The following is a 27,620-nucleotide window of genomic DNA, read 5'->3' on the forward strand; positions in this document are numbered from 1 at the left end:
ACTTCAAAAAGGGCTCATTTGATTGGAAATGAAAAGGGCTAGTGCCCTTTTTAATAGTCGAAAGTGAATGGAGAGCAACTAACCCCCCTCTCATCCCCACTATTTCCCAAAACACATTCAATCAATATTTTGAGATGGCCATTTTGTTCAACGTAGTTGAAAGCTCTGGAAATTATGTATTTGAGAATGACAAACCCCCGAGAGCCCCCAGGGCAAAGGTTGTAAGTTATGGCCTGGAGTCATATAAGGTTGTTATATATAGCGTTGTCGTAAACACTTCAAAAGGGGTTCATTCAATTGGAAATTGAGAGGGCTAGTGCCCTTTCTAATAGTCAAAAGTGATCGGAAGGTGAATGCCCCCCCCCCCCCCGATACCTTTCATTTCCCCAAACACTTCCGATCAACATTTTGATGTAGCAATTTTTTGAACATAGTTGAAGGGTTTGGAAATTGTTTTCCGGAGCATGAAGACCCTCTAGAGCTCTCAGGGTGAAGTTTATAAGTTTTGCCTCGGGGGTATGTAAGACCATATGTATAGTGTCGCTGTAAAAAATTCAATAAGGGCACCTTTGATTGGAAATTGAGAGGGCTATTGCCCGTAATATTTGAAAGTAATCAGAAGGAGACTCCCCCCCCCCCCCCCACGCCCATCACTTCCCCAAACTTTTCTGAGCAACATTTTGATATGGCCATTTTGTTCAATGTAGTTAAAAGGTCTGGAAATTAAGTCTTTGAAGATGACAACCCTCCCCCATAGCCCTCAGGAAAAGGGTTGTAAGTGATCAGAAGGCAAATGTCTCCCTCCATGCCTATCATTTCCTCAAACACTTCCAATCAAAATTTCGATATAGCCATTTTGTTAAGCCTATCTGAAAAGTCTAGAAAATATGTTTATAAGGATAACAAATCCCCCAGCCCTCAGGGCAAGGGTCGTAAGTTTTGCCCTGGGGACATATAGGTTTATTTTAGAAAGTGCGGTCATATAAACTTCAAAGGGGCTCATTGGATTGGTAATCAGACGCTCTAGGGCCCTTTCTAAGAATCAAAGTGATCAGAAGGCAGCTACCCTCTCCCCCCTACACACACGTCATATTGTGCCGAAATGTGTCTAATAGAAACTTTGAGATAGCCATTGTATTCAAAATAGTCTAAATATCATATAACAAGGCGTTTGGTGTTGAATTAAACCCAAGAGACTAGGGGCAAGGGTTGTAAGTTATTCCCAGGGGGTATTAAAGGTTTTTATGGAAGGGATGGTTGTTTAACTTCAGAAGAGGCTCAGTCTTTCTCCCCGAAAAAGACTGTGTCAATATAAAACGAACAGAAATTAATCAAAAAAAATTTTTGCACAAAATAAGTTTTACAAAAAAAAGTAAAGAACTCCATTAAACCAAAAATGAACAAAAATAGCATAAAATAATCTACCAAACATACGACTACCACAAATCAGTATTAATAAATAAATGAAACCCAAAACAAACAGAAATTAAAATAAGTCAAACTCAAAACGAGCAGAAATTAATCCGAGTAGTGTTCTAAACCCTATGCTTTCTAAAAGCCAGAATATAATTTTACTTTACTGAAAAAAAATCTTTTAAATGTTTTCACTTTTATAATTTTAAGAAATCAAAAATTAATTAAGATTTTAAGGAATCATTATGATTTAAGATTTAAGGAACCATCATTGTGTATATTAAAATGACAATGCACATTTTTTCAGTAAATTCATTTGAATTTTTTTCCATTTTTTTCAAGTACAAATTATATTCTGGCTTACACAGAGACCTATTTCTGTGGGGGGCTCTGATTCGACGGCGACTCGTAAAATTGTCTGATCAAACAGTTCGTGGTAACGAACTGTAAGTAAGGAGCGACCCGGCTCAATGGTAACCGAAACTCTAAAAAACGGAATTTTGGTACCAGTAGATACATCAAAAGAATCAGATTTAATTCAGATTTCAAAAATATAAGTTTCATTAAGTTTAATCTTACCCATCAAAAGTTACGCGCCTGAGAAAATTTGGCTGATTTTTGAAAAAAGGGGGAAAGACCCCCTAAAAGTTATAGAACCTTAATGAAATTCACACCATCATATTCAGCGTATCAGATAACCCTACTGCAGAGGTTTCAAGCTCCTATCTACAAAAATATGGAATTTTGCATTTTTTGCCAGAAGAAAGATCACGGGTGCGTGTTTATTTGTTTTTCTTTCCCCCAGGGGTAATCGTATTGACCCAGTGGTCCTAGAATATCGTAAGGGGGCTCATTGGAACGGAAATTAAAAGTTCTAGTGCCCTTTTAAAGTGACCAAAAAAATGGAGGGCAACTAGGCCCCCTCCCACGCTCATGTTTTTCTCAAAGTCACCCAATTAAAATTTTGAGATAGCCATTGTGTTTAGCATAGTCGAAAATCTAATAAACATGTCTTTTATGATGACTTAATCCCCCCCAGTTCCCAGGGGAAGGGCTGCAAGTTATGAACTTTGCCCATTGCTTACATATTGTATTGGTTATTGGGAAGTATACAGACATTTTCAGGAAGAATTTTTTTCTGGTGGGGGGGAGGGGGGCTGGAGGAGTGGGTTACTCGGGAGAATCTTTCCGTGGAGGATGTTTCTTTGGGGCTAGGGACATTTCTATGAAGGGGGCGCCGGATTTCCAAGCATTATTTAAAAAACGATCAGAAATTAAATAAAAAAAAAAACAAGTACTTTCAACTGAAAGTAAGAAGCAATATTAGAACTTAAATTGAACAGAAATTATTACGTATATGAGGGGGTTCTCCCCCAAGTCAATACTTCGCTCTTTACGCTACAGTTTTTTTTTAGTGCTTTCAAAAGAGCTATCTATTCTAATTAAACGGCCTTTGTGATTCAGGGGGTTGTGAATTAAAATTTTTTTTAAACCTTTAACTTAAAGTGCGTGGTTTTGAATAAGTGGATAACCCCATAACATACTTAATAAAATATACGTAATAAAAAAAACAAAACAATAAAAAAAAAACAAGCGAAGCGGCACAATATTAATCGAAAATTTTAGAAACTAAAACTTCATGTCAGTAAATTTTGAAAAATAATGGTATCGTAACTCTGATTCTATATATATGAATTTGATTAAGTTTAGTATTACTCATCAAAGGCTACGAGCCTCAGAAAACTCACCTGATTTTTTAAAGAGGGGGGAAACATCCCCTAAAAGGGAAAAATTTTTAATGAAAATCACACCGTCAGATTCAGCGTATCAGGAAACCCTATAACATAGGTTTCAAGCTCATATCTGCAAAAATCTGCAACTTTGTATTATTTGCCAGAAGAAAAATATACGAATATAGAAGTTCGTTACGTAAGTTAATTTGTAAATTACGTCAGAACCAAATTTAGAGACAGCCATTTAGCAAAAGAAAGGTAAAATTTTTATGCAAATTTTGTTTACTTATTCAATGACGGCGAGCCAAAATAAAAGCTGCATTAACTAAAAAACGATCAGAAATTAAATAAAAGAAAAGAAGTTTTTTAAACTAAAAGTAAGGAGCGACATTAAAACTTAAAACGGACAGAAATTATTCCGTATACGAAAGGGACAGTCCCCTCCACAACGCCTCGCTCTTTACGCTAAAGTTTCAGTCTGTCTCACAACTTTATTTTTTAAAACAATAAAAAACTTTAGCGTAAAGAGCGAGTCGTTGAGGAGGGCACAGCCCCTTTCATATACGGAATAATTTCTGTTCGTTTTAAGTTTTAATGTCGCTCCTTACTTTCAGTTTAAAAAACTTGTTTTTTTTTATTTAATTCAAGACCTTAAGTCCTAAATAAGGGTTTGATGGAACAACAAAGACTATATCATTCTATTACTAACGCAGTAACAAACTGCTTAAGTATATTTTTTTTTCTTCTTGTAATTAATGTGTTTGTTATGTGTACTGTGTTCTTATTTGCTTAACTATTGTGCTTTTGTGATTACTTTATGAATTTTAATTTTGTTGTATTTGTCATTTTCTGTCTTTCTCTTTTCTTCTTCTCTTATACTCTGTTTGTTGTTGTGATTAAAATGGGTCATAAATAAATTCTATTCAATAAAATATAGCTCTGTTCTAATCAAGCTCTGCTCTAATAATTATTTTGTTGGTTTCAGTTATTATTGTCATTAAGAGATCCTCACGCATATCAGCAGGAGCTATTGCATCCAGACTGGAAGTTTGCAGAGACATATTTACAGGATGAAGGCAACCTTTGTCCTCTTGTTGTTTATCATCTCAGGTAAACACTAGTTTTTTTTTCTAACATTTGATTAGACATGTTTTAAGAAGTGGAAGGGCTGTTTTCCCTTCATTCAATATGCTATAAGCTCATTCACAGGAAGGCAAGGCCGTACCCATGATTTTTTTTTTTTGGGGGGGGGGGTTCACTCAATTTTTTTTTTTGGGGGGGGGGTGGTTACACAAAAACTCAAAAACGTATACAAAATTTATTTATATCCATTTTTGTTACGTTTTTACAAGTCAAACAAACATTTCGGGGGGGGGGGTGTTCAAACCCCCTAATCCCCCCCAGGATACGGCCTTGCAGGAAGGTTTAAATAATGATGAGAACAACACAACACTGTGACTAACGTCAAACCCATTCGTAACATGATTTATCTTATTGGCTAGTTAAAATAAGAAATGGTTCTTTTCTTGTTGAATTGTTTTGAGACGCCAATACGTTATCTCCATAGGGTTCCAGAGTTGCCGTATTGCCAAGCTGAGGTCAATCCACTGTGCCACTACAGGGTTATTTGCAGAATGTACCCTGCTATTGCTGAGTGGCTTCATTGCATCATAAGGCTCCTCGTATTTACATTAGTATGGAGACGCTTTCACATAATCTCATCACCAGATTCAAATCCTGGCCCATGCATTAGGTTGCTGCAGCTGAGTTGGAAATTTGGGTCCTGTATTGCCAAGCAGAAACCTATTCTTCTGCTCCACTACAGGGACAACAATATGGTTCATTCCTATATAGTTTGTTTTTCTATACAGCTAAGAACTGATAGGATTTGTTTGATTCCAAAAGAAATCAAACAAATTGAAGTTTAGTGCTAGTTTAGCTGGATCCGGAATATGACTGAATTTATTATGAATGGGTCTGGTGTTAGATAAATCTTAGTGTCATCTAACTATTATTGTGAATGAGTCTTGACGAATCATTTTACTATTATTTTGATTGAAAATACAAGGACTAGCAATATTCTGTGAAACTAAAGGGACTGGAAGCTAAAGCCAGCCACATAAAAAAAAAAAAAAAAAAAAAAAAAAGTGATTAACGTTTAGCCTCTTCGAGTAAACACTTACAAAGAATTACACAAAAATGAACGAAATGAAAGCGCTGAAATTTTTAGCGCTCTTGGAAAGAAAATAGCTGTAAGCGATTATTTTTTCAATAGAGCTCATTTAATTCTGACATATTTTTCATGGAATTTTGATAAACGTTTTATTTTGTATTTTTGGCCATAAGTTATTTTATTCTTTTTGGTTATTTATATCCAATAATAGCTGTGTTGTATCAATATTAAATTAATTTGTAATATAATATATTGCCTAAAATTATTTTATCTCATTTCGAAACCAAAAAATTCCATAGAATGCAGACTTTTTACGGTCAAAATTGTCTCAACCCTTGAAATTACTTTGGAACTTGGACTGAGACAAAGAAATTCTAGGGCAAATGGACTTCCATAACCTGAAAAAATCTCCACCCCCTAAAGTTATTTTGTCGTGTTCCAAGAACAAGGTAATTCCAAGTACTTGACGGTTTTTTCTTTGAACATGTTTCTGTTAATCGGAATTACTTTTAGATAAAACCTGAATATATTAGTCTGTGCATAGCAAGAAAAGTGTTTCACCAAGACAGTAAAAAATGTATCAGTTTGCGTTTCCTGTCTGGCTCAAAAAGTGCTCATATTGTGGATTTTCTTTTTTATATAAGGTAGTGTGGTCTTCAGATGGGCTAGCTTCATTTAAAAGTTTAAAGTTTGGATTTAGTTTTTCTAACTTAGAACTGGTGTAAAATTTTCAAATTAGGGTTTAAAATTTAGAATCATTTAAAAATTCTTAAAAAATCACAAGTAACAATAATAATAATGTTAAACTATAATTACAGATAATGATGATCTAACATACTTGGAACAGTAAAATATTGACAAAAGGTGACAAAAATCTTGGAAATAAAACTTAAAAACAGCAACAAAACAGTGACCCAAATTAATGAACTAGATGGAAATGCAATAAGAGAATTTCAAATCCCAGGAAAGTCTCTTAATATGCTTTTGGATTCAATTCAATCTTGTACTAGTGATACCTGATGATAATAGGTATGATATTTCAGGAAGGAAAACCATGCTTGCTTCGCCTTATAGCGGCATCGGAATGTACCTTTAACATGTTTTTCCTAATCAGAACCGTGAATGCAAACCGTATTGCTAGGTGGTGTTGAGGAATGGCATAAATATACAACTACTTGGAGGTAATAAACTTCAAAGGGCTTGTGTAGAATGTCAACTTTTGTTGGTGGAAGCGCATCGCAAAGTGTGGTAAGCCATGTAGCAACCAAGATGCGCCCAGACTCGCGTAAAACCTCCATAGCTTCCAAGGACATCTTTGTCCCAGCTATAAGCACGTTCGTGCAGCCTTTGCGAAGAAATTGTTTGTCGTGGGCGTGCACTGGTGGGACCCGTTGCTTTCCTTGCGGTTATGATAATTTTCATTATTTAGATATTGCGAAAACTGTGAAATCGCATGTTACAATAATGTTTTAAGATTTTATTTATTTAAGAAGAAGAAGAAGAAGAAGATTTTATTTGAATAAATCAACAAAACAAAAAAACATATACCCCCAACAGAGAGCAAAGCTCGTAAAATTGGGTATTAATAATAATAATAAAAAATAAAAAAAAGGAGAAAAGGAGCTTTAAGAAAGAGAGAATATTTCGACTAAACTTGCACTCTTAGAGGAATAATTAAGAAGCGCCTAAGTTCTTTGATCCCTTTAGTCTTTAGTTTTATAGATTGTTAAGGGGTATTTGATTCAGCTGATGAAAAAGCTTTAGTGACAGTCCTATCCTTGCATAGTAAACCATATAATTACATTAAAGTCATTAGTAATAAGCACTGAAATATTTTGCTGGAATTGAGCTGAATCAGGAGTTAAGTGGGTTACGTCCTATATCCAATTAATTGCATCATTTTGTCCTAAAGAGCACGGCTTAGGCGGAAGGACACCATTTTTGCAAATGAGGAGGTCAACCTCTCCAAACCTTACATAAAGCGTATGGTCGGATTGTCTTAGCCAGTAATATTAACAAAATGAATGCATTTTTGGAGGTTTTTGTTATTCGGGCTGCAAGAATACTTCTCGGTTTGAAATTTAATGCTAAGAAGGCTGAGTCGCTTAAATTAGAAATAAACATGTGTAGTGGCAATGCTAGGTAAGGAAAGAACAGATAAAGTGGTTTGCGTCACTTACTTAGATGGCATTATTAACAAAGGTAGTGAATCCAGTGAAGATTTAAAGATTAAAATGGATGTGACGGAGATTTTTTTTTTTGGTTCAAGCTGAAAAAAGCATGTAATGATGCGACAACAAGCCTGCAAACTAAGATTTAAATGTTGCAGTCACGCAGGGGGTCAAGTGTGGCTCTGAAACGTTAGTGCTTCTTCAGGCTGAGGAAGTTTTGTTAAATGTTTTCCAAAGGAAATGTCTAAGGATAGTTTTAGGCAATGTTTTGACCGAGCAAATATCAAACAATATGCTCTACGAAAAATATGGTTTGATTCATTTTCTAAGGCTTATGAAAGAAAATTCAAAATGGCTAGAGCTCGTTTTATGGAGGAAGGATATCAGATTTCTAAGGGTTGTGCTTCTTGTCATCCATCTAGGACTAACGAAGAGTTGGTTGTCCCGAAAATGCGTAGGAAGAGGCTATAAAAAAGTATTAAAAGGACCTTCAGACTACAGAAGATGGATAAAGACTGAAGCTTTGAATAGATCAGGGAGGAGTAGGAGCCTATGCAGCTATGTCGGCCTTACGTAGCTTGGCACCGCAGTGAGTTTTTAGTTGTTGTAGTTATGGTAGTATAGTTCAACGTATTTTTTTTTTAAAAGACTGAAGGAAACAAAGAGAGAAGTACATAAGGGTGATATTCCCTATGCAACCTTATGGTATGCTTCAATTTTCCAGTGCATTTTTGTGACCAACCAAGAATACTCTAACATTGAATTTTCCTCAATAATTGATATTCTTACCTCAACTTCACTAATATATAATAAATTTGCTTTTCTTTCTAGAGCTTTGGCGTTTTACAATGAAGGGAACCCCCAAAAACTTTATACTGCTCAATTCGGAGTTGTTAAGACCTTTAGGACAATATTCAGCGAATCTACAAATTCCTCATGGCTCTTGAAACTGATGTCAGTGGTATTAAGGGATGCCAGAGATGTGGCTGTTTTAGCCAATGATCGTCTGAGCAGAACTGGCGATGCAAAGCCAGGAGAAATTCTTGAAAAATGTGAAAAAGAACTAAAGGAAGTTTTTAGAGTATGCTCTGGAAAGTAAGTATTGGCGAGATTGTCCTTATTTGTGGCATTTTTGCGGAATTTGACATTACTGATTTTATTAAGGACAGTATTGTGTAACTTTTTGATGAGATTATAATCTTTTTTAATCCTAAATTACCGAAAAGTGAACAATTACAGTGGAGAAAAGGGTAATCCAAACGAGGAAGTCTTCAAACCTTGCTTTTTTATATTTAGTTATTTGCTATTAAACTTTTTTTTTCTTTCGGAAGGTTATTATTTTATTATTATTTAAGCTTAAGACAGCTTAAAGATCTGCTTTTTCTAACTAAAATTAAAATTCTAAGTTTTTTTTTTATTTTCCATGTCAGTGGAGAAATTTTTTTTTCGTTCGGGTTTTCTTTTTCTTCTCTAAGATTTTTTTTCTTTCATATCTAGCTTATGTAGTCTTAGTACCAGATGTGGTTTTAGGGGGAGAGGGACGGACTGGGCAATTTCCCAAGGCGCAGAAATATTAGTGGCGCAACATTTCAAATAATAATCTAATATCTATAATCATTTTGTAATTTTTGATATTTTATTTTTATTAAAATAAAGTTGAGGGTGCAGCTGACAGTAAGTATAAGCAAATTGAATCCAAAATTGTCGTTTTTCCCATATAAAGTAAGAAAATTCAGTTTAAATAAATGAAGAATTTGATTGATAAATGCAAATTTTGTTAAAATCTAGCCTGAAAATTTTTTAGAGACAAGGAGGGAGGGGGGGTAGCGCTAATCAAGATTTTGCCCCGTGTGCAAGAGAGGACAGAACTGCTACTGCTTCGAACTAATTTAATTATAGGGAATTTATAATGTTATTTAATAGTATCCTTTCTTATAACGTTTCTTATGCTGAATTGGCAGAAGAATTATTTTGACAGCCTATTATCTTTCATCTGTATAACGTGACTTCACAGAGTAATTCTTTTTTTCATCGTAGGTCAAAGTCTATGCCCACATTTATAGGTATAGTTAATTGTTAGATATGTAGTCTTTACAACAAGTACCTAAAGCTGTCCTTAGGCAATTTCAGACAGTACGTGGTAACAAACCGTAAGGAGCAGCTCGGCCCAGTAGTAACCGAAAATCTTAAAACAGAATTTTGATAAAAATTGATGCATCAAATGAATTGGCTTTTTATGCTAATTTCAAATATATCAAATTCGTTAAGTGTAACGTTACCCATCAAAAGCTACGAATCTGAGAAAATTTGTCTGATTTTTGAAAAAGGAAAAAAAAACACACCCAAATGTCAAGCAATCCCAATGAAAACTGCGCCATGAGATTCGGCATAGCAAAGAATCCTACTGTAAAGCTTTCAAGTTCCTATCTACAAAAATGTGGTTTTCCAGGAGAAATATCACGGAAGTGTGTTTATTTGTTTTTTCGTTTTCCCAAGGGGGTAACCGTTCAAGTTCAAGTTCCATTGATTTCCATAAATAACAATAACAAAAACAATATCCCAAAGGGCTCAATGGCCCGAATTTGGGAAACGACACAGAATAAATGACTAATATTAAAACTTGGCATAAACAATACTAAACAATGTCTAATTTATAAATCTATAAGGAAAAGAAGTCAACTCACCGACAGTCTACACGAAACAGCGACCCTCCTATCACCCGACAATAAATAAAAATTAATAAAATTCTCTATATCATCGAGGATCCAACGCCAACAAAACAAAAACCCCCCCCCCCCCGAAAAAAAAAAACACCATAAAACAACTATAATTTATTTAATATTTAACTTTAATAAGAAACTTTTCATTTGTCTCTTAAAGGAGCCAAGTGTTCGCGACTGACGAATCTCAGCAGGAACCAAGTTCCAAGCACGTCCCACGGTAACGACTAGACCAAAGTATGAAGGAACCGAAGGAGCAGCCGGAATAATCACATCCTCCCAGTTTCAAACTACGTACAAATTTACTTCCCCTACTAGCTTAAGTAGTCCAGAAAAACAAAATGGGAGATCTCCGTGGAAGAATTGATATGTCAACGAAGATAGAGATATAACATAAATATCTCTAATCTTAAGGAGATCAACAGTAGTGTGTGTAGTTGACTGGAGAACCCTTACCGCTTTCTCATGAAGAATTTAGAACAGGAGCAAGTACAGAAGAAAATATAGACATCCACACAGACGAACAGTAACATATATAAGGGAAAATAAGAGAGAAATATAAAAGACGGAGTATAGGAAAAGGAAATAAACGCTTTAATTTACGGATGATTCCAAGTCCACGGGAAATTTTCACTCTTATTACTTGAACGTACCACTTAAACGATAAATTTTCATCCAAAAAAACTCCCAGGAATCGCATATATCGATCCGGGGGGCGACTTATGGAGCCTTTTGGTGTAGGAAGCTCAGTAATTGTGGGGCAGCTTACGCCTGTACAGGAAAAAATAAGAAGGTACGACTTTTTTACATTTAAAGCTAGTTGATTTATGTCAAATCAATTGAGTATCTTTTCAGTCTTTGCTTGAAGCTTTAGAATAAGGGATGACTCATCCGGAGCTGCAGCACCTAGAGTAGTGTCATCTGCAAATGGTACTAGTTCTTCTCGACTATCAGATGTGGACACCGACATAGTCTGAGAGTGACATTTGTGACAATCCACAGCAAACATTGGGAATTGGGGTGTTAATAAGTCGGTAGAGGTCGTTCACATATATCAGGAAGATGGTTGGTCCAAGAATAGAATCTTGGGGTACTCCGTATTCAATTGGAACTTCCCTGTCTGTATCTTCCATGGCAATAGATCTGTCAGTAAGGTATGAATAGAACCAAGACAATGCTTCCCCACCCACACCATGATGAGAAAGCTTACCAATGTAGTTTTTGTCTGTAAGGCTCTCTAAAGCTTTTTTGACATGAAGAGAAATGTCTGTAGTAATGAGATTAGAGTCTAGACAATTTTCTATAAGCTAAAAAAGTCTATTGCAAACAGGTTCTATAGAATACTTTGCGTGAAACACAAACTGATGTTGATGGAAAAAAAAATTTCTTCAAGAAATCTCACTAGACGTTTGAGCATTGGCTTTTCAAATATCTTAGAGAACACTGACAGAAGAGAGATCGGCCTACAGTTTCCAGGATCCCCACGGTCACCTCCTTTAAAGAGACCTATCACACGCGCCAATTTAAGACGTTGAGGAAATACTCCTAGTTGAAATGACCTATTAGTCAAATGGCAAAGTGGGGTGATAATCGATTAAAGGATATGTTTGATTACTTTAGCAGAAATTCTGTCAAAACCTGTTGAAGAATTCTTTAAAGACAAAACAATATTTGTAATTTCCTGCACCGTAACGTCCTCAAGAAAATCCGTCCGTATCGAACCAATTGCCCCAGGAGATCGGGAGAGTGCTCATTCGAACGGAAATCAGATGTTTTAGTATTCTTTTTAAGTGACCAAAAGGATTGGAGGACAATCAGCCCCCCCTCCCAACTCTCTTTTTTCTCCAAAGGCACATGATCAAAATTGTGAGATAGCCATATTATTCAGTATAGCTTAAAGGTCGAGAACTTCTGCGTATTTTTTCTTCACTGACCTTTGAGTTGTGAGTCAAGAGCCCCCTACCCCACGTGTACAAGATACTTTCCGTTCCTTTTGAGTTTTAATGGGGGTCTTTACCTTCGAATGAAAATATTTATATTTTTTTTCAGCTCGTAGATACTACATTTAAAAGGAACATGATGAACTTCGTTTGATTCCGCTCTTCTACAACTGGAAATTACAAGTGATCGAAAATAAAATAATATTTGACCAGGAAATTTTCTGAGGCTGATCTAGCCCAAGTGCGAAATCCAACATAGTTTTTTTAAGAAAAGTCTCTATCATACTCCTTACGACCAAGAATCAGAGTTGTTGCTAAAAAAAAATTATTTTAGTGATAAAGTATCCGGGATTTGTAAAGCGCATTTTATTTTATTTTTGGCCACCCCTCCCCCCTTCTTCTTCCCGTAATGGGTTAGCAGGTATTTCTATTTTTGTAATTTTTGCCTGTAAGCTTTTTGCGTAGCAATGGTAATATTTGCAATTTATTATTTTTGTATCCTTTGTCCGAGAGGACGAGGGTTCGAATCCTAGTGTACTCAATTATTTGGTTTGGGACGGGGGTCAGTGGCGTGACTCTGTAAGCTCAGCCAGAGTCGACTCAGCTTTAAATCGGTACCTGGAGAAATCTGGGGAAGGCAAACAGGAAGGTTGTGCGAAAGCACAGGATGGCTGGCCCACAGCCCTCCAATGCACTTTCTGGCTGAAGGGCAATGAAGATCAGCACCGCCGGTAGGGATTGTAAAGTCGTGTGCCGTATTCTTTACCTTTACCTTTACCTTTATCTTTGTAGGTATTCCGGAGGAGAGGAGCAGAATAAAAAACAAGGAATGCTGCTTACCGTCAATCAAATGTTTAAATTGTACTTTCGTTTGAATAACTTGGAGTTGTGCAAACCTGTTGTCACAGCTGTGAATATTCAAATTGATGCTGGAATCCAGTTTGAGAAAGCTCACTTTGTAACCTACAAATACTATTTGGGAAAAATTGCAATAATGAATTTGGATATTAAAAAAGGTTACCTCTTTAAATATTAGTTTAGATCCTAGTTCCTCCTATACCACCAGGTTTTCTACTCAGGCTCTCTCTGGCTGTCATTCTTGTACCGTTTTGGGGAATCTGTTTCCCACCGATCAGGTGTCCTAAGTAGCACTATATTCATTATTTTTATATTCCCTGATTATAATAATTGTTTTCTGATTTCTTCCTATTTGTATCTAATTTTTTTCTATTAATTTTAATCATTATTGAAAAATATGACTATAAACGAAATGACTGAAATGACTGAAATAAACGAAACATAAGAAATCTCAATGAAAGGTACAGGACATTGTGTAAGATTAATTTACATATACATAACTATATTTAGTTTTATAATAACTATATATAATATAATAATATAATATAATAACTATATTTACTATATAATAACATATAATAACTATATTTAGTTTTAACGCCATCATATTTTGAAAAGGAAATGGCTTTTTTTTGCATGGTGAGCTGTAATGTTCCCTTTCTTTCTCTTTTTTTTTATCGCCAGTGCTAGCAGGCTAGCAGGCAACACACACACACACAAAATAGTAGAACAGAATAAACGAAACATAAGAAATCTCAATGAAAGGTACAGGACATTGTGTAAGATTAATTTGACACACATTTGTATTGCTAAAACATAACCAAAAAAATACGTATGATCGAAAACAAACTGTTTCTTCTATTAATATTTAATTATTATCATATAAAATATATTGAATTAGCATTATAAACTGAAGGCACTTTGAATTTTACTACAGCAAGATGCTGTTCGTTATCAAATTTATGTATGCTATGTATGAATTAAATTTTGAAAACTAAAAAAAATATGTTATAGTAGTAAGATGCTATTCAATATTAAATTTACTTGTAGCCTACTATGTATCGGTTAAACTTTTGAAAAATTAAAGAAACAGACATAATAGAAAATAATTTAGTTACTTCATTAATATTGAATTGTCAGTACACAAGATATATTAAATTATTATTACATAAAATATATTAAAGTTTAGGGTGGGAATTCTTTCTCCATGGATCGTTCCATTTAAAAATAAATTCTTGGCAGATATAGATTCTTAATTCAAAATTTAATTCTAAGTGGCAGGGAAATTTTATTGGTCGTGTGTAATTTTCACCTTTTATTGCATGAGTTTGCCAATGAGTAAGGGTAAGAACAATCACAGTTGTATCTTAAAGTTGCAAATGGGTGTGATTTTTTTTTAGCATTTATTTTATCACAAACCAGAAAATGCTATTCAAATTAGAAGAATACTAAGTTGCTCAATCGTGCGTAGAATAACTATGTCAGGGTACCTTTTTCTTCGTACGTTTTTTCTTTTTTGTCCTTCGTTTTTTCGTTTTATCTTTATGATATCCCCCCCCAAAGATTTTGCTTCTTTGTACATTGTTATACATTAAATTCAGTATTTTAGATAAAATGATAGTAAATGCTTTTATTCGTGGCCCTGAAATTGGTATTGTGAGGCATTTTATGCTTTCATATGCCACAAGCCAGAAATTTCATATATATTTAGCTCTTCTGTTTAAATTGGTTTAAAGTGTAGCTTAAAATTGTTTAAACCTTTTTAGAAGGTATCCGACTAATATAATAAATGCATTATCACTTTTAGGAGGCTTTGTCTTAGGGATCGAATCTCAGCTTTATTTTTTACACAGCAATTGCGTCGAAAGTTCAAAAAACTTGTTGAAACCAAGAAAAATTAAAATGCTTGATAGATGTTAAATCTGATATTTTTCTCTCAATAAGAAAATACTAAAAAAAACAATCCCTACAAAATATCTTGACAAAACAACATAATCCTTCTTTGTTCTTATGTTTAAGTTTCTTGTATTTTCATTATATTTTAGGTGGACTTCTTATAAATTTTATTTCTATCAAAAAGGATATTGCTTGGAAAGGCCAGTCGCTGATTTTTTTTTTATATTAACAAATCTGTTCAAATTCAAGGGTGAGAAAATTTTTAAAATAAAAAACGATGACATCAGGGCCGTATCCAAGATTTTTTTCGGAAGGGGGGGGGGAGGGTTACAAAAGGTCTTTTTCGGAAGGATTATAAAAAAAATCATCCAAAAAGGCATAAAAAATTGTTTATGTTCATTTTTGTTACGTTTTTGCGAGTCTGACAAACATTTCGGGGGAGGCGGCTCGAGGCTGCAGTGAGCTGTTAGAAATAGTAGTTATTCATTGGCACCAGGTTCATACCTGTACGATGGGGTTTAAAGATTTCATATTCCGATTCAAAAACGAATACCAATACCAATAGTAGAACAAAATATTTTGTGTTGCATGGTTCGTTCAAAAATTGTTGGCCTTGTTTCGACCGATGTTTTTGAAAGAACAGGACATAAATTTCAACAATGTCGATATGTTTGATAACAGAGCAAGTGATTGACTGAAGTCATGGTAAGCACTATTGGTTACTGATTCTCTCATGGAGATGGTTTGTTCATGGGGGAGGTTAGTTAGTGTCTAAATTTTGTCGATATTTCCGATTGTTATGCCGGGTTCAGTTAAAGTGTTAAACTCTACGGGTACAGTTTAGCACGAAGTGAAAAGATATGAAGATCATTGAAAAATTAGCAAATACGAATTTGCTTTTGGTTGAAGAAATGATAAAAGTAGTAATCAACATTATACTTCTGACGAAGCTATAGCAATTTCAATGTTATTCTGGACCTTGTATACACCTTTTCAAAGAGATTCAGAGCTCCCTCACATGGCCTTCTGGATTCTATGGAAGCTATAGCAATTTCAACGTTATTTGCTTGCATCTCATCACATTTTCATAGAAAGTTACTATCTCCCATGCACATACGTAATACTTCTACAGGGCATATACACTTTTTTAAAGAGAGCGAGTATAACTTAATATATGATTGGGATTTGAATAAAAGGAATAGTTTTCTTTAAACCTCATATTAGTAAGAGAATTGCATTCAAAGAGAATAGTTTATTTGAGAGGATATTAGTGGAGGAAAAAATGAGGGGTATATTTACATTATTGGAGATTAATGATGGAGTTGACAACTGCAGCGGTGAAATACGAGTACCTAATATAGCTGCGGAAATAGCTGCTGGTTGTAGACTATGTCTTGAATGGGACACGTCTTGAATATGTATGCTAGATACGTGATATCATTAAGCAAATTTAAGCAGGAGGAACAGCTATGTTTTGCTGGAAAAGTGAATATTCTCCATATAAATAAATTTCGGTCAGCATTAGATGTCCTATCGAAATATATTGATGAGAACAAAATGCATCAGTGAATATTATTATTGTAATTATGTTCAATAAAATTGTTTCTAAATCAATGGTTTTTTTTCTTTCTATAGTAGACTAGCGTATATTTTTTAGAGTAGAAAGAAATTCTGGTTAGTCTGAAATTGGCAGTGAGAGAGTTAGGACTCTAAAAAATGGATAGATTCGAGAAAGAGCGAATCAAGAGGAATCTAGTTCTAATGGAAAAACATTTGATTATAGATAACAATTTTCAAGGGCCGTCTATTCAAAGTCAGATATTTGCTCGGGGTATGCTTGTAAATGTAATGAAAACTGAGTCTCCGTTATTAGACTCTTGTATGAAACTTATAGTTTATGGTCCAAATGTATTTACATAATTTATTTATATATTAAACGTAACATGACAAAATAATAGTTTGTATATGATTTTAAACCTTAGTTTGGAAATATAGGACTTTTTTTTGTGAGAAAGAGTGTGTTAAATCATGATTTGCTCCTCTCTCTCTCTCTCTCTCTCTATCTCAGACAATTTTTGTTGTTGGTAGCTCAGATTCATTGTGTCAGTGAGAGCTCTAACACACGAAAAAATGTTCAATGCATGCCTCTTATGTATGTACTCACTGGGCAGATGGTCATCATCATGTGAGAATTGCACAATGATTGATGAGTACGATGAAAAGTGTAGATTATGCAACCCATTTAAATTGCATAGAGGATATGCTGTACAAATTAAAGTTTGCAATTCCTGTCATGAAGAGGTGTGTGACTCTCATCTTAGAGGCCACCTATGCTCCAATTGTCATTATGATAAATGTAATCAGTTGGAGAGTACATATCCCGGTATGACTGGAAAGAATCCTAACCTTGATTTTAGTCTATTACTACGAGATTGGTATCGTCGTGGTTTTAGATTGTTCTGGGAGGAGGAACCAGGTCAGCGGTTCAACTGTTGGAACAACAAAAGAATATGGTTTCTACGTCATTGGTGTAAAGACAATGGGTGTTATGATTATAAACCCACTTATTTTTTTTTGGCTGTGACGGATTGTGATTCGTCACTTGACGACACTGTTTGTGAAATTGCTTCAAATAAGCAAATTGAAACATGGGAATTCTATAGAATGAATGAGAATAGTGTCATTGACTATACATAGAGATATGACAAGAGTGAAGTCATGCTCTACTGTAGAAAATGTGACCCTGATATTGCAATACGTCAGGATCAGTACACTGTGAATTCAGATAATCTACCTGCACTAGTTGTTGTCGACAAATACCTAGTAGTGGATGAAATCTAAAGAGTAGAAAAGTCGTTTTATCATGTATATAATTTTTTTTTTTTCATTAAACAATTTCACATACATTTTTAGCACATTTTATTCGTAGGGCACTAAAATCAATATTAAATACACTTGTAAGTATATTCTCCACTAGAAAGTCATTCAATCGAAGTAAGTCAACGTAGATGTTGAGAAACTGCTTGTAGGTGTAGCCACGACATCTGAACATGAAAAAGGGTAGTGCATGAAAGCCAAACGTCTTAGTTGTTAAATGTTGCACTCTTTGTTGATTTTGAATAATTGTTTTCGCACTGCTTTCAATAAATTTGCTGATGCATGGAATATAGAAGTTATACCATAGACCAAGAGGATAGAAAAAATCAATGTTTTTCGCATTTGGAAAGATGAATTGCCAATGGCTGGTCTTCAAAGTCGACGGAGTGCTACGTATTAACAATGATAAGGGTATTGTTAACACTTGGAATTTTTTCAATGAAGTCTGAATGTATGCAATAGGACTTGTACTGGGACATATATGGATCCATGCTAAATACATTGATTATTTGGTTTGTGTTCATGGTACTAGGTCTAGTAGAACACTGCCGTCGGGTGTGATTTCCTAATAGGTTTCAAATTGAATCAGTGATATTAGCGTGATACTCTCAGTTAGAGCATTGGCAAATGTACACTCTAAACGTGTATTCACAGTTCGTACTATACTCATATCTTGTGTACCTGACAAGTCCAAAACAATAACCCCATGATGTTTTGAAAACATTGAATCGGTTATTCCATTTTCAAACTGTTGAGAGTCATGATCTAGGGATTGCAAAGCCAAATCGTGCAGAGTTTTATAGGATTTTTTGTCACATGATAGAGTGTACAGTGGACTACCATTTACTTTCCACAGGAGACTAGATCGAGCAAAAAAAATAAAATCATGGGACAATTAAGGCCAGGATCCAACAACACTGCCCCTCTTCACAAAGATCAACGCTTATTTTGATAGGATGTCTCCATTGACAAACTATGAATCGGTATAGCTACGATAGCCGGTGGCAATGTGACGTTGATTGGTGATTCTAGGAGGAACAAGATGTTTAATGTTGTTGCCATTGGCTCTTAGCTTTTCCACTGCCAATACAACAGAACTCATAACCTGTTTTTTTTCGGACATGGAGAATTGCCTATGTGATAATGACATTTGCATCGGGTGCTGCAGGAAGGGTTTTTCTCAAAATGAAATTCGATAGGGCCATCTGTAACTTTATGTCAATCTTGAACTTCGGGGGTAGCCATTCTAATATATTTAATATTTCTTGATTTAAATTTCGAACTAGATGATGCTTCTGGATCACAGCAATAGTCAAAACACCATCAGTATCAACACTCGGTTAATATTAATAGCCTAGTGATAGTTCTCTCAACTCCTGGTATTCCTTTGGTGTCATGTTCATATATTGTAAGTAGCTTGCAGATTTTGAGAAATTAGTGCTCCTGTCCACCAATGTCCCATTAATAAATACTTTAATTTGTTTAAACAGATTGCGTAGAATACATTTTTTATATGAGAGAAAATCTACGTAATTCGTGGTTGTAAAATCTTACCATATTTTCACCAAAACATTTAGATCAATAACTGTTGACGACAAAACAATGAAATATTATTCAATTTAAAGTATATGAAAGAGTATATATTCCTTGAGGGGTTGTTGAGGATGGAATTGTTCATAGCACCCATACTTGACACTGGCATCAACATTTTCAGCATTGAATAGTTTCAATGAGGAACTGATTGATGGATATGATTCCTTGTGGGGGAGATAAGTCATTTTAAGAGAAGAACTCTTTCTTTTATCAGACACTCCTTTTATTGTTATTCGTCATCTGATGCTTAGTCTTCGCTGTTTTAGTCCTCAAAGATGTTCATTGCTACCTGCCTGGCTGGAGACTAATGACTGAATGATGCGAATGCATCCTTTTCAATCCCTCCCCATTTCATCGATATTTTAGTTGCTCACCAACGGCTCTTGCTGAAGATCTAATATTTTCCTTAACACTCTCCTTGAAATTCTTGCCCGACCCCCAGTCCTGTAGTGTGGAGGCTGCAAAATTTGACGTAGCAGGTACAAGATATTTTCTTGCAAGGGGTAGTACAGAACGAAATAGCCTAGCGAACCAGCTACCAAGACCATATCCATACATTGTAGTACGCCCCTTGTAGTAGTCCAATCCATTGCCTTTTTGCCGTGGACTCAAAGCACCGAAATAACAATCGATATCGTGACAGACAAATAAAATAATCCCCTAGTTCATTTTAGTTGATTAAGCCGTCATTGACAATATATTGAAAATAACATTTAATCACTGCTAGACCGTACTGTACTACTTGAGGTTCACCCAGTTAACTCTCTAGTGCTAACTAACAGAGCTCCGAATACGAATTGCTTACAGAAACATATTGAAGATGCTTTATATTATAGTGATGAAGAAGTTCATAAGTTTTTTTTCGTTCAAGAACACGTAGGAGGGGTACATTTGAATTACCAATTCTCGATGTTTCCAAAAAGGATGCATAGAGAAATATGCAAGAGTCCGAGGCAAAACCGGGGGGATAATCAACAAAAATAACTTGATTCAACCCGTAAACGGTGCCAGCATTTTCCCCATTGATCATATTTTGTTTGAAACCAAGAACGTCTCTCAGATTATCATTGAGAATAATTATTTCAGTGTTAACAGTTGAAGTAATGTAAATCCTATCATGTTCCAATGAATAATTAAGATAGAATTTACCGTTCCTACGATATGAGATTTTTCTATTGATTGTATGACAAAAATCTCCCATATTATCATATTCAACATATTTCAATATGGCATGTGGATATTCGCTAGATTTATGTTCTTCAACCCATTCATAGTCAACAGAGTTCAACCATTTCATGGTTCAATCGAATGGTATAGCTTTTATATCATACAAATGATACTTTATCATGAGGTTATATGTGGTTCCAAGAATACAGTTAAAAAAAGCCACTTTATTCGCACCATCAATTTTGATGGCTATGGGAAGTTTTTTCCAAAAATCACTTGTTGTATTCAACTCGTTATTGACAAGATCGAATATCTTGGACAAAAAATTTACATAGAAGTCATTGGGCATTGTCAATATCTTCAACACTGATCCAAGAATCAAAATCAGAGTTGTATCCTAGCCACCGAACAAGTAACTTTTTCTTACTTCTGCGAGTAAGAGTTTTTAATATTTTTTCAGTTGACTAGATTTCGCTGGTGTTTTTTTATTTTTGTAATTCATAGACATAACAACCACTATGAATATTTCTATATTTGGTATCCCGCAAGTAATAAATTATGGTCTTAACGTTTTGGATTTTTGACAGTTTAAAAAGTTCGGTGAACTAGAAAAAGTTCCTCTCTTAAAAACAATTTGTTTTTCTATTTATTCGAGCAGTATCACCAACATTGAATTTATTTTTCTTCTTGACATTGATTCACTGAAATTCTGTTTAAAAAAGGTGTCAATTGTATCATGATCAGAACGATGAACTTCCTTTGGCATAGAGTTGAACAAAGATCGATGAGGTCGATGATTATAAATCAACATGATTTTATCTAGATCATGAGTAAAAGTCGATGTATTTTTAAATGTACAATATCTTGAAATTCAAAGTCGAATAGTTCTTATCAATCGTTCGGCCAATGCGGCCGTTATAGGACTGGGACTATGATAGAGCAGTGAACTAAATTTCTCTAGTACTTTTGCAACATGGGGATTAACAAATTCACTACCGCGATCCGTTTGAATTTTTTTAATATGAATCCTGTTCGAGAATACTTTCAATGGCCATAGCAACTTCAACACATCTCTTTGATCGCAGTTGAATTGCAGATGCATAGAGAATAAAAACACTAATTGCAATTAGAATGTAATTGTACGGTGTAGGGTGACGTCGTTGAAGCTCATCTAGAGTCAGGAGATCTGACTGCATTATATGAAATGGGTAAAAGGCTTTATTTTTTCGATATTGATTGGAACAAAGTCTATGATTTCTATGCAGAGTGTCACTTGATTCATTTTGTAGATAGTCTTGTACACTTTTAGTATGAACACCATTGACTTTGGAAAGAGTGGTGGGAGAACTTAAACTCTCCACCTCGCCAATATTTTCATAAATACCTTTCAGAACTTCAACCATTTTGAACGTAAACACGTTGTGTAACGTCCGCTGCCCTTTTGTATACTGGCTGTTGGTGGTGGTAGTGACGTCGACTTGATACGTTTTCGATTTTGTCTAGCTATCAGCGGGGAGCTAGTATTTACCAAAATTGTTTTTAAATCTTCTTCTTCTTCATATTTTAATGGTGTCAATGTTGTTGTTGATGATGACGATGATGCACTTTCATTTAATTTTTTTTAGAATTTGTCGATTGCCAATAAGACTTTTGGGGAAGTTTAATGTATTTAGAAAATTGTATAGATGAGTGTCAAATGATAATATTCCCTTACGATTAATAACCATGTCATATATTACATCAAGCTAATTATAGTTATTATTTTCGATTATAATCACTTTCCCATTAGTATCAATTTGAATGCGATCATGAACACTTTTCATGAGATAGGTTATGAGTCGTGTAAGTTTTTAACGATATGAGTGGGGCATTACATTTCCAATTTTCATTAAGATCGAATTCATGTATTTCTTCTTTAGTTATGTACCAGCAGCAGAATCCTGAGGAGATGATTCTTTTTGGGGGTTAGCAGCAGCAGTAGTGGGCTTCGAGCGATAGGACCCGCGTTTGTCCACTCGACGAATCGCATCTTGAAGTAAAAGGAGTTTTTTATCATCCTAAATATTTTCATTGTCGAGGAATGTGCTCAGATTGTTCCTTAAAGTTTTTGACGGGTGTGAAGGCGAGTTTTACTGGAATCGATTTATAAGTTTTTGCCTTTTGCAGTAGAGAAATCTGTCTACCAGTCCTGCAATTATTGACAGTAAAAATGTGAAAAATCTACCGCCCGTCAGAATAATTCATTTCAATTTAAAATTCGTTACTTTCTTTTTAGAGGCCAATGTATGTACAATAGAACGATATTTCTTTGCCTGTTGCTTAACTACTTCTGGCAGTTGAACATTACCTTCGGTCAAATTTAAACAAAGTTCGGATATTAGATTAATGAAATCATTGTCAATACCGTGTTTGAGTATTGCTTTCCTAAGCGGAGGTTTTGAAGTGCATAGAACTGAAAACAAATGTCTATTTTCATGTAGTTTCTTCAGTGTCATGCGTTGGGTGTTTTCCCCGGAGATAGATGGATCGAAACCTCATCGAACCTCACTGTCTAGTGTTCTTTGGTCAGGTTTCGATCCACTGACCTCTGAAGCTGCTCTGAATAGCGACTAATAGGTCTTTTTAGTGTTCACAGGGAGATATACTGTAATTTCATTGTCGAAAATATCTGTGACTACACTAAAATCCTTAGCGGCATTATTATTAAGATGCAATAGGATGTTGCCGTGCGGTTTATTAGTTGTCTGATTATATGCCGAAAGCAACAATTTAGGAGCCCCTGGATAGATTTGTTTATTGAGGGTTATTTGCGAGCGAGAATCATAAATTACTCTGTAGATGATAGAGTAGGTGCAGTTCAAAGCAAGTGTTCGCATACATTGGCTCTGATGAAAGAGATTGTCTAGAACCAGAGTAACGGAAATCTGTTCATGATGAGAGCGATCAGTGAACAATTGCAGCATTTGCTGGGACCATTGTTCAATAGATTCAGCCAGATCGTCAATGATCAGCCAAGAGTTTGGTTCAATTTGAAAACATCAAGTCCCTGTATGAATTGTATCTGCACCAATCCCAAGATGGTGGCAGCAATTGCTTTTATTTTGTTGTATGACACCTTTCTAAAACTATAGCAATCGTAGATTTGTTTCTTCTTTCCCGCGAATACTTCTTGACATTTTTTATCAATTTTAGTTGAAGTATTTTTTTTACCGACACTGACGGTCCACACAGAAACAATCTGAATGGTGTTTTAAATTCATACGAGTTCTCCTCAACAGTTCACCTGGACAACTAACTGTAGACCATGATTGTCTATTGACTAAATAATTTCCCTACTACTACTACTACTACTACTCCGTTCAAGAAGAAGAAGAAGACTAATAAATAATCATATTTTCTTAGATTATATGCATAAAAAAAAGTAACAATACATTGAAAAAAAAACACATTAATCATGAAAAAATAAACTTTTTTTTAAATTTATTTATAATAAAAAAACAACATTTATATAGACACACAGAGAGAAAAAACACTTAAATAAATTCACTTTTTTTTTGTTTATTTATAGAGAAAAAAATACAACATTAAATTAGAGCACTTGAAAAAAATATCACTTTTTTTTAATGAAACATTTACAAAAAAAAATCTGCTCTAAGTAAAAAAAAAAGATAACTTTGATAGTGGCGGTGCGCCCCCCGCTGGTGGCCTCCCCCCTGGGCCGCGAGGCCCCCTCCAAAGGCCGCGAGGCCCCCCCCCAAAGGTTTTATGAAATAATTTACAGGACTTTGTTTAAACCGAGACTTCCCTATGGCCAACACATTCGGCCCGGTCTGAAGTGAAATAGTGACCACGAGGGAGGGTTGTCACGCCAGCTTGACAAACATAGAGCCTGTCGGAGATGGTACTCATGGCAATTTCTTTTACATTTACAGTAAAGTTTCTGTAGTTGAGAGAACAAATTGCCAACAATTTGGCACGTGGAATTTTATTTTCTACAATACAATTCCTATAAATGTCCATGTTGAAATTCTTATCCACACAGCATTGGGGTAGTCCTTTGCAAAGTCTCTTGATTCCCTCATCATGTGTTTGTATAAAGTAAACGTTTGGACTTACAAAAATACCGAGAGATATCATGTTGCTTACTGTTTATGATTTAAAAAATAAAAGCATATTTGGTACCCTGTGTTTTACTAGCTCTGAGTTAATACTAGTCCCAATGGAGTAGTCCCTCCGTGAACTGATAATTTCACCGTGCCCCAAATCATCAATTAGATTTGAGGTTTTTATTTTTAACAGTAGAGAATCTATATCCCCATTGCAAACCATTACTTGCCCTTTTTTCAACCGCTGTACCCGAGCCAAATTATATCAGAAGTCTGGCATGAGCTTGTCTTAGATCTCTAAGATCACTCCACCTGAAGCTATATTTTTATTCACAAAAATATGTCTTTTTTTTCCTACGCAATAGTACCATCTCCGGGCCAAGGATTGTTGAGGAGATGTAAATTTGATTGGTACAATTTTGTGTATATTACTTGAGATCGATCACAACACCAAAGAAACTTTTAGTGGGAACACTCTTAAACGTTGTGCCGAAAACCTAATACAAAATGAATGTGTAAGATTCTTTTGTTGATTTTGTCTTTGCTGTAGAACATATGTTGGGAAAAGTATCAACAAACGTGTTAAGATAGGGTTTTGACTAAATAGATGCGTTGTGTGAACGGTTGTAACGTTTAAACCATTGTTGCACATCCATTTTAAAGCTACATGATGTACAACTATGTTTTTTTTCGGCAGAAAGTCAGCAATAAATTTTAGTTTTGAAGGTGACCAATGCAATCCGTCCACTTCGACTAAAAGCCTATTGCGAGGACTCAAAGAGTCCTTAGTCACAGGTCTATTGATGCACGGGAAAACAAAATACTTTACTGAATCGTGAAGGTCAAGTGGTGTCTCTTCATCAATTTAAAAAAATCATTCCACCGGCCCATTCTCCTCAACACTGTCAATGTTGTGGAACTGAGGAGATGGAGGGTCATTGAGCCATTAATAGTCACTGCAAGGTAGCACATACTGGGACTTGGCCGAGGGGTAGAGAGAATTCAAATCAAGGAAAACCCCATCTGATTTTGTCCCCGTCTTTTCTCCTGTCGGGTCAGTTTCCAAAATACGATCCCCATGAAAAACAAATCCACCCCTTATTGACTTTTCAATGAACAGATTCTGATGAGTGTCTGTAATTAGCCTAATTTTTTCCCCACTAATTTTCAGGATAAGTTCCATCACTAGAGGAGGAGATGCAAAATAGTAGCCCAAATCAAGATTGAACTCCTCATAGATTTTGTCCGTATTTTTACACATAATGTCTAACAGAGTTAACACGTCACTCGACAAATACAGCTTGCAGTAGTCAAACCCATTTTTACACCCTCCCTCTGCCCAAACTTTTTTAGCAAAACTGTATTCATCGGAGGTGTAACTACGATCGTGAAGACTATCATAAAACGATTCAATTGGAGGAGTAGTGTCCTCGGTAAATCTTAACTATGAACAATAATAGCCATAAGGATAGATCACCTTTGCTGTTAACAAATCATGCAAATTATTTGGAAATTTTTGTCTTAGAAGGTAGAAAGCGTTGCAGCTATCATCTTTTTTCTGTACTTTCATTAATTTGCTCAACGATATTGGGGAAAAACTATATAAACCTAAAAAGCAAATTTTATTCGTGGACTCAACGTCGGCTTCAACAAATTTCCACATAAATTCCAAAACAAGCAACTTTTCCGATGACTTAGGTATGATTTTGTAGGAAAAGCTGTCTATCACCCATGCATCATCATCCACTGTTCCATTTGTTTGAAGATGCGCCAATGCTGGTAGCACATACTATAGATCGTAGTTAAAGTTATGCATAAAAACAGGAAGAAAAAGTTGCTGTTTAATTTTTAAATTACATGAATTGTCTGCCCACCCCCGAAAGTTACTTTTCTCCATTTAATTGGGGTCAATAAGGTGATTATGATCCCGGACCGCGTCTTTTGGGACAAGGGCACTCCTACAGACCCAGCAAATCGTACCCTTTTTTAGTAACAGTTGCTCTTTATCCGGCAATATCATCGGATAGTTGATATGATGCAGTCGAGAAATTGCCCCGTTTGCTGTTTTTATTAAAGATACCAATAGCTTTTCCATGCTGCCCTCCTCATTCATAGTAAAAAAACTCTTCCAATTGCATTTTATTGTTGGAATCACGACGAGCGTGTGCATAGGAACACGCAACTATTTTTTATTTCTTGACTATATTCGGCATTGATGGGTCCGATACCTCAATCAGTCTTGATTCACAATCTAAAGACACTATATCAGCATTCACCCGGGTATTTTGAAAATTTTTAAATTTTAAAGTATCTTTGACTTATGCTGGCATTTCTATTCTTTAATTGCCATGAATTTTGCAAAGACCCATGTGATCTGAGACTCTTTGCTCGGATCTAAATGGGGAAAGGCAAATGGGGCAATAGAGACGTTCACCTTTTCTCACACCTTGAGATAGGAGTCGACTTATTGCAGTAACGGGAAAAAAATGACCATAAGAATTTACATCTTTGGGAGGCTCGTAAATAATCCATACCAAATTTTTAGAATTATCCACCATCGGTATTCTCACTGAATACTAAATCCTTTTTTTATTTGTTTTTTTCCCCATTTATAAATTCAGTGTCATACTGGGTAAAGGCCACCCCCACCCCAAGATTTGAAATTTCTTTTTAAAAAATGCATATTTCCTTAAATGAACCTCGATAAATCACTTCTAAACAATAAAAATTTAATTTAGGAAAATGTTTTACACTATTACGAGCAAGTCTATCGATATTTTTCATAGACGATTCTTTGTTTAATGTCTTACGGGCTGCTGTTAAAAACGCATATTTAAAACATTGCAGTCCTATGTCAAAATCGAAACTCTGAACTCCTTTGGTAGCTGAAAAATCCGGGTGGCATTTTAGTCGTCGAGCCGCCCCCGCCCCCCTTAAAATAAAGTTTTTTTTAAATCTACTGAGATTCAGATC

The 27,620-nt window shown here is 35.2% G+C and overlaps 1 protein-coding gene across 1 annotated transcript in view; it reads left to right on the top strand.

The window, feature by feature from the left end:
- PCID2 (PCI domain-containing protein 2) overlaps positions 1–27,620 on the top strand; it is a 48,180-nt gene that overhangs the window by 9,974 nt on the left and 10,586 nt on the right. Inside the window, exons 3-5 of the mRNA XM_089097910.1 lie at positions 4,132–4,256; positions 8,322–8,585; positions 12,943–13,166. Coding sequence (XP_088954036.1) covers positions 4,132–4,256; positions 8,322–8,585; positions 12,943–13,166 — 613 coding nt within the window. The remainder of the gene's footprint in view (positions 1–4,131; positions 4,257–8,321; positions 8,586–12,942; positions 13,167–27,620) is intronic.

The sequence above is a fragment of the Artemia sp. Qi Xiang Cuo genome, chromosome 12 (genome assembly GCF_049724085.1).
Source record: "Artemia sp. Qi Xiang Cuo chromosome 12, ASM4972408v1, whole genome shotgun sequence".
Classification (NCBI taxonomy): domain Eukaryota; kingdom Metazoa; phylum Arthropoda; class Branchiopoda; order Anostraca; family Artemiidae; genus Artemia; species Artemia sp. Qi Xiang Cuo.